Below are 14,199 nucleotides of genomic sequence, written 5' to 3' on the forward strand. Positions count from 1 at the left end.
AAATATTCCAAAATGTTAATCCTCTCCCAAATAGATGTCTCTGATGATTATAGTTTTAATTTACTCACTCAACTCAGAAATAAGTCCCTTTGATTTTAATGTCATAGGATGAGTTTTATTGTATAAACAGTTGGGCAAAATGATCGAAATTACCAGATTTATTTTTTAAAAACAACAACCATGAAAGAAACAGCACAATACCATTCAAGAAATATTACTGAAAATAGAAATAAACTCTCATGAAATCTTGGGATAATACTTTTGTTATTTAAAAATTCTTACAGAGTAAAATCTCTTATTGAGGAATACATAACATGGGAAAGCCAGCCAAAAAAAAAAAAAAAATGTGGAATTATAAAAGGCTCTAAAGAAAAACAAACATCATGTTATATCCTGTGACCTTCAAAGAATTCAAATATTTATTGTCCAAAACCAACATCTTAGCCAAGAGACCATTATCCACACTAGATAATTTTATTAGATATTTTAAATTAGATATCATGATATTTAAACTTAGATATTTTAAACTAGATATCATGATATTTACATGTTGTGGTACTAAAAATAAAAATAATAATTTTACTGAAGAGTATGTTTTATTCAAAATTAAAAACACAAAACCTCTCCCAAATGAACTTGCATTAGGTTCAATGCAAAACGATACCACCATAGACATTTATGAAATGAGTTTGTGATGCAATTTGAAATTAAGCTAATCATTCCTCATGGATTATAATCTCGAAAATCCACTGAATTGGAAGAGAAGAGAGCTGGCCAGCATGAGGGAAGGACACTGTGGCAGAACAGCCCCTATTCTCTCTGCCTGGCTACTGAGTGGGAGAGCTTCTCCCATTTCTGTGAAGACAGGCACTTGTGACCAGATTTTGGAAATGTCCATCTGAAATGGGGAGAAGGTCTATGGTGAGGGAACACTTCTACTATGACTCCACATAATATTTAACTCTAGAAAATAGGATAAGGGGCATCTGGTGAAGGTGTCACTTCTTGAAGCCTCCTGAAACCTCCTGAAATTGGTGTTTTACGCCCATCTCATCTTTCAATGAACCATAGAAGGTCAAAATTCAGAAGAGAAGCTAGAGAAAAAGTTACAGATGGCCCCCTCACCTCCCACCTCCAGTTCAAGGCATTCAGATATATAGAGCATAGACTCTGGGCCACAGGTGGATAATTGGGAATTTGTTATCAGAGATACATGATATAAGAGATATTGCCAACCAATGTTCACCTATATACCACTTAGAATATCCCACTAACAATTCCTACTTTTTTAGACAAAAGCATATATAACAGTTTTATTCTCCAGATCATGCTAAAATAACAAGAATGTAGGCTCACAAGCCAGTGGTCAAAATACCACCTGGTTGCAAACATTAACATTTTGACAAATTATAACATTACTTGAAACACTATAATTGCACAGAAAAAAATGGGCTTCATGCAAAGATAAATTGCCAAAATAAATATCATAAAAATAACATAAGAAATGTATCATGTCATAGACCTGGTAATTGATTTCACTTCAATTCTGATATGATCCTCCACTGGGGCTTCATTTGAGTATTTGTAATGGACTTATGAAACAAGGGGCTTTAATTTAATTTACCTACTGAAGCAGAATCCTGTAATTTTACAGTTAATGACTCAATAGCAAGTCAAAAATGCCCTGGAGCCATGTGAAAATAGCTGGGTCATTGGAAGGGATATCAAACCCTCCCTCCCATTCATGGAGGTCAGATCAATGGCTGAGGAAAATGGATAACGATGTTCAGACCGTGATGGGATTTAAGAGGCTAAGTTGGATGTTTGGCTATAATATTTCCACCCTGTGGAAGCCACTATTAATCATCAAATTTCAAAGGTGGCCAGTTGCCCACACGTAACCCCATTTTACCTCTACTCTATTGATCAATGTGAATAGAGGTAGAAGCTCTTAAATATTAATAACCATTTAAAATTCCAAAGGACAGGGATGTACCCAAATCTGAATCAAGTTTCTCAGAGCTGCTTAGTAGCTTGGATACTCCAGGCTCCTACCAAGACTTGACCAATAAATCAGTGATGTCTCCAATTCTATCCAAGATGCTTTCACTATGTCATCCTAAACTAAGAGCAGCATTTTATTTTAGTAAAGGCAGAACTTGAAAACAGAATTTTTTTTAAACATAACAAAAATGACATAAGCAATTTTAGAAAACATCACCAAAATTCACTCTGCTTTTGAGCCAACACTGACCTTCTGTTCCAAAAGCAATGTGTTTGTTGGGATTGCTGCAAAAGCCTTGTAGCTGGACTTGGTCTTGTATTGCTAGAATGGGGGTAACCAGAAAGCAAGAGTGGAGTTGAAAAGGGGAAAGAATGTGACATAAATTTAGACTAGTTCTACCCAGTTAAACCACATGTTATCAAATGAAGAAAGCAGTGATTATGCTTCAACAACTTGTTTTTGCCAGAAAAAAATTAGTTTATCATGTTAATATTTTATTAGAATGAGAAGCAAAGAAATATCACAGTAAAATATCAGCCTAGAGATTATAGGCAAGTATAGGCTATATCATTTCAGAACTTAAAAACATTCATTTTTACAAAGTTATATATAGATTTCTCATTAGCAGCATGCCCTGAGAAGAATACTATTGTATAAATATTTGGGGTATTTTTGCTTGATTCTCAAAGGAAAGCAATTCTTTTTTTATAGTGTCATAATAAACAAATATTATGCCAATAAGTTTAATTGAACTCAATACATTCTCTTGCATCATTCATAAAAACAATGATCAGAACACATAACATTTAGCAGTAATTTTTAGAAAGTAGTATATTTTGAATAGAAGTGATATCAGCAATTTAACTCCATAATGGAAAACCTAGAAGGCCATGCTCTTGATCTTAATTTCATTTTTTTAAACCTTATCACCCTTTCCTGCACTTTCTAATACAGTGATGTTAATGAATCAAATGATAAAACATTCTGGGGGGGACCTTGAAGATGGCGGAAGAGTAAGACGCGGAGATCGCCTTCCTCCCCACGGATACACCAGAAATACATCCACACGTGGAACAACTCCTACAGAACTCCTACTGAAGGCTGGCAGAAGACCTCAGACCTCCCAAAAGGCAAGAAACTCCCCACGTAACTGGGTAGGGCAAAAGAAAAAACAGAGACAAAAGAATAAGGACGGCACCTGCACCAGTGGGAGGGAGCTGTGAAGGAGGAAAAGTTTCCACACACTAGGAAGCCCCTCCGCGGGCGGAGACTGCGGGAGGTGGAGGGGGGAGTTTCGGGACCGCGGAGTAGTGCACAGCGACGGGTGCGGAGGGCAAAGCGAGGAGATTCCTGCACAGACGATCGGTGCTGACCGGCACTCACCAGCCCGAGTGGCTTGTCTGCTCACACTCCGGGGCGGGCGGGGCTGCGAGCTGAGGCTCGGGTTTTGGTTTTGGACGGAGCTCAGGGAGAGGACTGGGGTTGGCGGCTTGAACATAGCCTGAAGGGGTTAGTGCACCACGACTAGCCGGGAGGGAGTTCGGGGAAAAGCCTGCACCGGCCGAAGAGGCAAGAGACTTTTTCTTCCCTCTTTGTTTCCTGGTGCGCGAGGAGAGGGGTTTAAGAGCGCTGCTTAAAGGATCTCCAGAGAAGGGCGCGAGCCGCGGCTAAAAGCGCGAACCCCAGAGACGGGCGCGAGCCGCGGCTGAGGGCGCGAGCCCCCGAGACGGGCGCGAGCCGCGGCTGAAAGCGCAAACCCCAGAGACGGGCGCGAGCCGCGGCTAAAACCGCGGACCCCAGAGACGGGCGGGAGACGCTAAGGCTGCTGCTGCCGCCACCAAGGGGCCTGTGTGCGAGCACAGGTCACTCTCCACACCCCTCTTCCGCGGAGCCTGTGCAGCCCGCCACTGCCAGGTTCCCGGGATCCAGGGACAACTTCCCCGGGAGCACGCACGGCGGGTCTCAGGCTGGTGCAACATCACGCCGGCCTCTGCCGCAACGTCACGCTGCCTCTGCAGCTGCAGGCCCGCCCCGCACGTAGTGCCCCTCCTACCCCCATCCCCCAACCCCCGGCCTGAGTGAGCCGGAGGCCCCGAATCAGCGGCTCCTTTAACCCCGTCCTGTCTGAGCGAAAAAACAGACGCCCTCCAGCGACCTACACGCAGAGGCAGGGCCAAATCCAAAGCTGAGCTCCTGTGAGCTGTGAGAACAAAGAAGAGAAAGGGAAATCTCTCCCAGCAGCCACAGAAGCAGCGGATTAAAGCTCCACAATCAACTTGATATACCCTGCATCTGTGGAATACCTGAATAGACAAGGAATGATCCCAAATTGAAGAGGTGGAATTTAGGAGCGAGATCTATGATTTTTTTCCCTTTTCCTCTTTTTGTGAATGTGTACGTGTATGCTTCTGTGTGAGATCCTGTCTGTATACTCTTGCTTCCACCATTTGTCCTAGGGCTCTATCCGTCCATGACTTTTTTTTAAAAATTCTTTTTCTTAATAATTAAGTTTAATTGTGATAACTTTATTATACTTTACCTTCGTTCTTTCTTTCTTTCCTTCCTTCCTTCCCTCCTTTAGACAACGAATCACCCCAAATTGAGGAGGTGGTCTCAGGGAGCAGGATTTATGATTTTTCCCCCTTTACCTCTTTTTGTGAAGGTGTATGTGTATGCTTCTGTGTAAGATTTTCTCTGTATAGCTTTGCTTCCAACATTTGTCCTAAGGTTCTATCCGTCCCTTTTTTTTTTTTTTTCTAAATATTTTTTAATTCAATAACTATATTATACTTTATTTTATTTTTACTGTATCATCTTTCTTTCTGTCTTTTTTCCTTCTTTCCCTCCTTCCTTCCTTCCTCCCTCCCTCCCTCCCTCCCTCCTTTCTTTCCTTCTTTGCTTCTTTCTTCCTTCCTTCCTTTCCTCCTTTCCTTCTTTCTTTACTCATACTTCTACTAATTCTCCCTACTTTTTCTCCCTTTTATTCTGAGCTGTGTGGATGAAAGGCTCTTGGTGCTCCAGCCAGGAGTCAGGGCTCTGCCTCTGAGGTAGGAGAGCCAACTTCAGGACACTGGTCAACAAGAGACCTCCCAGCTCCACATAATATTAAACGGTGGAAATATCCCAGAGACCTCCATCTTAACACCAGCACCCAGCTTCACTCAACGACCAGCAAGCCACAGTGCTGGACAACCTATGCCAAACAACTAGCAAAACAGGAACACAACCCCACCCATTAGCAGAGAGGCTGCCTAAAATCATAATAAGGCCACAGACACCCCAAAACACACCACCAGACGTGAACCTGCCCACTAGAGAGACAAGATCCAGCCTCATCCAGCACAACACAGGCACTAGTCCCCTCCACCAGGAAGCCTACACAACCCACTGAAACAACCTTAGCCACTGGAGACAGACATCAAAAACAACGGGAACTACGAAAGTGCAGCCTGCAAAAAGGAGACCCCAAACACAGTAAGATAAGCAAAATGAGAAGACAGAAAAACACACAGCAGATGAAGGAGCAAGATAAAAACCCACCAGACCTAACAAATGAAGAGGAAATAGGCAATCTACCTGAAAAAGAATTCAGAATAATGATAGTAAGGATGATCCGAAATCTTGGAAGTAGAATGGACAAAATGCAAGAAACAGTTAACAAGGACCTACAAGAACTAAAGATGAAACAAGCAACGATGAACAATGCAATAAATGAAATTAAAATCACTCTAGATAGGATCAATAGCAGAATAACTGAGGCAGAAGAACGGATAAGTGACCTGGAAGATAAAGTAGTGGAAATAACTACTGCAGAGCAGAATAAAGAAAAAAGAATGAAAAGAACTGAGGACAGTCTCAGAGAGCTCTGGGACAACATGAAACGCACCAACATTCGAATTATAGGGGTTCCAGAAGAAGAAGAAAGAAAGAAAGGGACTGAGAAAATATTTGAAGAGATTATAGTTGAAAACTTCCCTAATATGGGAAAGGAAATAGTTAATCAAGTCCAGGAAGCACAGAGGGTCCCATACAGGATAAATACAAGGAGAAACACGCCAAGACACATATTAATCAAACTGTCAAAAATTAAATACAAAGAAAGCATATTAAAAGCAGCAAGGGAAAAACAACAAATAACACACAAGGGAATCCCCATAAGGTTAACAGCTGATCTCTCAGCAGAAACCCTACAAGCCAGAAGGGAGTGGCAGGACATACTGAAAGTGATGAAGGAGAATAGCCTGCAACCAAGACTACTCTACCCAGCAAGGATCTCATTCACATTTGATGGAGAAATTAAAACCTTTACAGACAAGCAAAAGCTGAGAGAGTTCAGCACCACCAAACCAGCTTTACAACAAATGCTAAAGGAACTTCTCTAGACACGAAACACAAGAGAAGGAAATGACCTATAGTAGCGAACCCAAAACAATATATAAAATGGAAATAGGAACATACATATCGATAATTACCTTAAATGTAAATGGACTAAATGCTCCCACCAAAAGACACAGATTGGCTGAATGGATACAAAAACAAGACCCTTATATATGCTGTCTACAAGAGACCCACTTCAGAACTAGAGACACATACAGACTGAAAGTAAGGGGATGGAAAAAGATATTCCATGCAAATGGAAACCAAAAGAAAGCTGGAGTAGCAATTCTCATATCAGACAAAATAGACTTTAAAATAAGGACTATTAAAAGGGACAAAGAAGGACACTACATAATGATCAAGGGATCGATCCAAGAAGAAGATATAACAATTGTAACTATTTATGCAGCCAACATAGGAGCACCTCAATACATAAGGCAAATACTAACAACCATAAAAGGGGAGATCAACAGTAACACATTCATAGTAGGGGACTTTAACACCCCACTTTCACCCATGGACAGATCATCCAAAATGAAAATAAATAAGGAAACACAAGCTTTAAATGATACATTAAACAAGATGGACTTAATTGATATTTATAGGACACTCCATCCAAAAACAACAGAATACACATTTTTCTCAAGTGCTCACGGAACATTCTCCAGGATAGATCATATCTTGGGTCACAAATCAAGCCTTGGTAAATTTAAGAAAACTGAAATTGTATCAAGTATCTTTTCCGACCACAACGCCATGAGACTAGATATCAATTACAGGAAAAGATCTGTAAAAAATACAAACACATGGAGGCTAAACAATACACTACTTAATAATGAAGTGATCACTGAAGAAATCAAAGAGGAAATAAAAAAATACCTAGAAACAAATGACAATGGAGACACAATGACCCAAAACCTATGGGATGCAGCAAAAGCAGTTCTAAGGGGGAAGTTTATAGCAATACAAGCCCACCTTAAGAAGCAGGAAACATCTCGAATAAACAACCTAACCTTGCACCTCAAGCAATTAGAGAAAGAAGAACAAAAAAACCCCCAAAGCTAGCAGAAGGAAAGAAATCATAAAAATCAGATCAGAAATAAATGAAAAAGAAATGAAGGAAACAATAACAAAGATCAATAAAACTAAAAGCTGGTTCTTTGAGAAGATAAACAAAATAGATAAACCACTAGCCAGACTCATCAAGAAAAAAAGGGAGAAGACTCAAATCAATAGAATTAGAAATGAAAAAGGAGAAGTAACAACTGACACTGCAGAAATAAAAAAAATCATGAGAGATTACTACAAGCAACTCTATGCCAATAAAATGGACAATCTGGAAGAAATGGACAAATTCTTAGAAATGCGCAACCTGCCAAGACTGAATCAGGAAGAAATAGAAAATATGAACAGACCAATCACAAGCACTGAAATTGAAACTGTGATTAAAAACCTTCCAACAAACAAAAGCCCAGGACCAGATGGCTTCACAGGTGAATTCTATCAAACGTTTAGAGAAGAGCTAACACCTATCCTTCTCAAACTCTTCCAAAATATAGCAGAGGGAGGAACACTCCCAAATTCCTTCTACGAAGCCACCATCACCTTGATACCAAAACCAGACAAGGATGTCACAAAGAAAGAAAACTACAGGCCAGTATCACTGATGAACATAGATGCAAAAATCCTCAACAAAATACTAGCAAACAGAATCCAACAGCACATTAAAAGGATCATACACCATGATCAAGTGGGGTTTATTCCAGGAATGCAAGGATTCTTCAATATACGCAAATCTATCAATGTGATAAACTATATTAACAAATTGAAGGAGAAAAACCATATGATCATCTCAATAGATGCAGAGAAAGCTTTCGACAAAATTCAACACCCATTTATGATAAAAACCCTCCAGAAAGTAGGCATAGAGGGAACTTTCCTAAACATAATAAAAGCCATATATGACAAGCCCACAGCAAACATCATCCTCAATGGTGAAAAACTGAAAGCATTTCCACTAAAATCAGGAACAAGACAAGGTTGCCCACTCTCACCACTCTTATTCAACATAGTTTTGGAAGTTTTAGCCACAGCAATCAGAGAAGAAAAGGAAATAAAAGGAATCCAAATCGGAAAAGAAGAAGTAAAGCTGTCACTGTTTGCAGATGACATGATACTATACATAGAGAATCCTAAAGATGCTACCAGAAAACTACTAGAGCTAATCAATGAATTTGGTAAAGTAGCAGGATACAAAATTAATGCACAGAAATCTCTGGCATTCCTATATACTAATGATGAAAAATCTGAAAGTGAAATCAAGAAAACACTCCCATTTACCATTGCAACAAAAAGAATAAAATATCTAGGAATAAACCTACCTAAGGATACGAAAGACCTGTATGCAGAAAATTATAAGACACTGATGAAAGAAATTAAAGATGATACAAATAGATGGAGAGATATACCATGTTCTTGGATGGGAAGAATCAACATTGTGAAAATGACTCTACTACCCAAAGCAATCTACAGATTCAATGCAATCCCTATCAAACTACCACTGGCATTTTTCACAGAACTAGAACAAAAAATTTCGCAATTTGTATGGAAACACAAAAGACCCCGAATAGCCAAAGCAATCTTGAGAACGAAAAAAGGAGCTGGAGGAATAAGGCTCCCTGACTTCAGACTATATTACAAAGCAACAGTAATCAAGACAGTATGGTACTGGCACAAAAACAGAAAGATAGATCAGTGGAACAGGATAGAAAGCCCAGAGATAAACCCACGCACATATGGACACCTTATCTTTGATAAAGGAGGCAGGAATGTACAGTGGAGAAAGGACAGCCTCTTCAATAAATGGTGCTGGGAAAACTGGACAGGTACATGTAAAAGTATGAGATTAGATCACTCCCTAACACCATACACAAAAATAAGCTCAAAATGGATTAAAGACCTAAATGTAAGGCCAGAAACTATCAAACTCTTAGAAGAAAACATAGGAAGAACACTCTATGACATAAATCACAGCAAGATCCTTTCTGACCCACCTCCTAGAGTAATGGAAATAAAAACAAAAATAAACAAATGGGACCTACTGAAACTTCAAAGCTTTTGCACAGCAAAGGAAACCATAACCAAGACCAAAAGACAACCCTCAGAATGGGAGAAAACATTTGCAAATGAAGCAACTGACAAAGGATTAATCTCCAAAATTTACAAGCAGCTCATGCAGCTCAATAACAAAAAAACAAACAACCCCATCCAAAAATGGGCAGAAGACCTAAATAGACATTTCTCCAAAGAAGATATACAGAATGCCAACAAACACATGAAAGAATGCTCAACATCATTAATCATTAGAGAAATGCAAATCAAAACTACAATGAGATATCATCTCACACCAGTCAGAATGGCCATCATCAAAAAATCTAGAAACAATAAATGCTGGAGAGGGTGTGGAGAAAAGGGGACACTCTTGCACTGCTGGTGGGAATGTGAATTGGTTCAGCCACTGTGGAGAACAGTATGGAGGTTCCTTAAAAAACTACAAATAGAATTACCATATGACCCAGCAATCCCACTACTTGGCATATACCCTGAGAAAACCAAAATTCAAAAAGAGTCATGTACCAAAATGTTCATTGCAGCTCTATTTACAATAGCCAGGACATGGAAACAACCTAAGCGCCCATCATCGGATGAATGGATAAAGAAGATGTGGCACATATACACAATGGAATATTACTCAGCCTTAAAAAGAAATGAAATTGAGCTATTTGTAATGAGATGGATAGACCTAGAGTCTGTCATACAGAGTGAAGTAAGTCAGAAAGAAAAAGACAAATACCGTATGCTAACACATATATATGGAATTTAAGGGAAAAAAATGTCATGAAGAACCTAGGGGTAAGATAGGAATAAAGACGCAGACCTACTGGAGAACGGACTTGAGGGTATGGGGAGGGGGAGGGGTGAGTTTTGACAGGGCGAGAGAGAGTCATGGACATATACACACTAACAAACGTAGTAAGGTAGATAGCTGGGGGGAAGCAGCCGCAAGGCACAGGGATATTAGCTCGGTGCTTTGTGACAGCCTGGAAGGGTGGGATGGGGAGAGTGGGAGGGAGGGAGACGCAAGAGGGAAGACATATGGGAACATATGTATATGTATAGCTGATTCACTTTGTTATAAAGCAGAAACTAACACATCATTGTAAAGCAATTATACCCCAATAAAGATGTTAAAAATAAATAAATAAATAAATAAATAAATAAATAAATAAATAAAAACATTCTGAGTTTTCTCAGAATGGGCCTATCACTGTTGTGGCCTCTCCCATTGCAGAGCACAGGCTCCAGACGCACAAGCTCAGCGGCCATGGCTCACGGGCCTAGCCGCTCCGCGACGAACCCATGTTTCCTGCATCGGCAGGCGGACTCTCAACCACTGCGCCACCAGGGAAGCCCAACATTCTGAGTTTTAAGTAAAACTCAGAGTAATCTAGTTCAGTTTTGGGAAGTATTTGGGGGAGAGGGTTGAGCGTGAGACAGTTGTAGAAACCAGTATCATATAGATAACCAAAGGCCCAGTTTTGATATTGTTCTGGATCCCAAGCTGCTTAACTAAACTCAAGGTTCCTCTCACTTCAAAAGCTCTCAGGCAACTTCCCCACTCGCCCAGAGCCAGCGGGAAACTGGCACGCAGCTCCAGGCTGTATTCGTCCCCTGGAAAGAAGACCAAAGGATCTACAGAAGAAGACACGGTAATCAAGTAAAATAAAACCTTGAATTTTATGGATGGGATTGGTGTAACCTTCATGCAACTGGTGTGAGGAAGGTAAGAAGCTGGCACATTCATATTCCTTAGGAAGAAGTTCAAGTAGAAAAAAATCAAAATGCCAGACCTGGAAGAAGAAAATCTCTGGTCCCTTCAAGACTTGAGCTTACCTACTGAAGCAGAATCCTGTAATTTTATAATTAATGACTAAAGTCATTAATTATAAGTCTCTCTATTGATCCAGTGCTGCTATCATCTCCAGAAAATAATGTATCTGGATAAGCACTAAAATAAAATGCCATCTCAGCATGTGGAATTAGAGCTGACATCTATGACTAGGCGAATAACATGCATTGCCTCATTTAATTTTGCAGAATCCCTATAACTAAAGAGTCATTAGGAAAAGAAGATGTGGTGAGCTCAGGTGACTCATCTAAGACCACAGCCCATAAAAAACAAACAGATTTGGAATCCAGGTCCATCTGGATCCAATATCCATGCTTCTCTATAAGATACTTTTTCCCAAGGAATATCTAAACAGGCAAATAATGCAGAATAAAATATGTTATTAATACTCCACAAGGGTTTGTGGATATTTAACTGTAGCAATAGTTGCAACAATAATAATAGATAACAATCACTACAAGCCAGGTACTCTTCTGAAACCTTAATGTGTATTATCTCATTTAGTTTTCACAACAAACCTATTATGTAGGTATTACATTATGTTTACCTTATATATGGAAATTAAAACAGACAGATGTTAAGAAACTTATCCAAGGTCACTAGCTACTAAATCATAGCTGGGATTTGGACACGGGTGCTCCAGCTCAACAACTGTGATTTACCTGCCATATGCTCTTGCCTCTCCTTTCAGGATGCGTAATCATTTATAATGCTTGTTCTCCTATCCGCAGTTGTCCTAAAGAATATAGTTGACGAAGCCTTTACAGAGCAATATCTTATTATAAATGTAATGCCATATAATCTTAGAATTAGAAGTGATACTGAAGGCAATCTGTTTCAACCCCCTCATCCAAGGCATCAAGCTCTCTGATTCTCTGTTCAGGCACACCATGAACAATTGCCTACCTGCCAAGGCAGCACATTCAGGTCTAATTGTTAGAACTGGTACAAAATTCCCCTTTATATTGAGCCAAAATATGTTTCCTGCTAACTTACTCCTATAGGACTTTGGTCCTCTTTTTCCCTGCTTGGACTAAGAGCTCTCTTCTGTGTGATAGTTATACTGCTGTTTCCACCTACCCCTTCTTTACTGATCCTCAGCTGAAGAATTTCACTATCCCTTTCCTCTGTCAATATTCCTTTAAATATTTTTAATTTAATTTTTATTTTAGATTAGATTATAGTTGATTTACAATGTGTAAAAAAATGATACAAATGAACGCATTTATAAAACAGACTCACAGACCTCAAAACAAAATTTATGGGGACTTCCCTGGTGGCGCAGTGGTTAAGGATCTGCCTGCCAGTGCAGGGGACACGGGTTTCAGCCCTGGTCCGGGTGGATTCCCCCATGCCGCGGAGCAACTAAACCCGTGTGCCACAGCTACTGTGTCTGCACTTTAGAGCCGATGAGCCATAGTTACATAGCCCACGTGCCACAGCTACTGAAGCCCACGCGCCTAGAGCCCATGCAATGCAACAAAAGAAGCCACTGCAATGAGAAGCCCACACCCTGCAATGAAGAGTAGCCCCCACTGGCCACAACTAGAGAAAGCCCACACGCAGCAGTGAAGACCTTACATAGCCAAAAAATTAAAAATAAAATAAAAGAACATTTACATTTCTTCTAAAAAAAATAAAAAATAAAAATTTATGGTTACCAAAGTGGAAACGTGGGGAGAAGGATAAATTAGGAATTTGGGATTAACACACTATTATATATAAATTTTTTAAAGGTGTATTTATCTAGATGTATTTTTAACACAAAGTAGAATATCATCATCACTGACATGATATTGACAATAAACTCAATTAATACAGTGAAGATGATACTCATTGGCATTGCCTCCCTGGTTTTTGTGATGTGTTTAGAATACACAGAATGAAGTTGAGGTCATTTTATATTGTTGGATCACATTGAGTATGCTATTACCTAAAATTCCTAATCCTTTCGTCTTTTTCTTAACATTTGTTGAAATTAACCTCTATCCTGTAGTTATGCTTTTTTCCTTCTAGATCCAAAAATAGTACTTTAGGTATTATCTCTATCCAATTTCACTGATTAGATTTGTCAGTCATTGTAAACTGCAAAGATAATAATTTTATATTATTTCATGAACCATTTTTTATGCATATCATCTTTATCTTCATTCAAGTCACATACAAGGATAGGGAGGTCTTGCCTACTGCATTCTGCCAACCTGGTGGGCATCAATCCATCTTGTAAATTTATTTGGATACGGCAGTTCAACTAATAGACTCACTCAACAAAATATTATTGAGTATCTACTTTGTGACATGCATTGCTCTAAGTATTGGTGATTCAGCAGTAAACAAACACACAAAGCCTTTACTCTCTAGAGCTTACATCTTAATGAACTGAAACAAACAAATAAGAAAGCAAAAGAAAAGCCATAGAGAGATAATAATATGCATAAAATTAAAAGAAGGTGATGAGACAGACAGTGATCTCGAGGATGCTTTGGATTAAGCATTCAGAATTCACAGAAATATATCACTACTTCTCAAATATCTCTCCTTGTTCAAGATATCATGAAAGACATCACAAAAGCTAGAAGCTGGAAAGCGTTCAATAAATGTCTTTTGCTTGAAGAAAATGTCTGACTTCCAGTTATAACTCTTTTGGTAAACATTCACAACCTAAGAATTTGCCATAATTTTCAGAATTTACCTTCCATTTTTTGTGTTAAAAAAACAGCTTGCTTCTTTTTTCTGGTAAATCTCCTCTTTCCCATCATTTACAATACTGCTTTTGCAATAAAATTAGAAATTTCATCTGTTTTTTGAGATACGATTTATCTAGACCAGGAGATATGAACTTATTTAG

At 39.2% G+C, this 14,199-nt stretch overlaps 1 protein-coding gene across 1 annotated transcript in view; it reads right to left on the reverse strand.

Moving 5' to 3' along the window:
- MLIP (muscular LMNA interacting protein) overlaps positions 1-14,199 on the reverse strand; it is a 164,826-nt gene that overhangs the window by 120,597 nt on the left and 30,030 nt on the right. Inside the window, exon 5 of the mRNA XM_032648901.1 lies at positions 2,255-2,326. Coding sequence (XP_032504792.1) covers positions 2,255-2,326 — 72 coding nt within the window. The remainder of the gene's footprint in view (positions 1-2,254; positions 2,327-14,199) is intronic.

This window comes from Phocoena sinus, chromosome 11 (genome assembly GCF_008692025.1).
Source record: "Phocoena sinus isolate mPhoSin1 chromosome 11, mPhoSin1.pri, whole genome shotgun sequence".
Classification (NCBI taxonomy): domain Eukaryota; kingdom Metazoa; phylum Chordata; class Mammalia; order Artiodactyla; family Phocoenidae; genus Phocoena; species Phocoena sinus.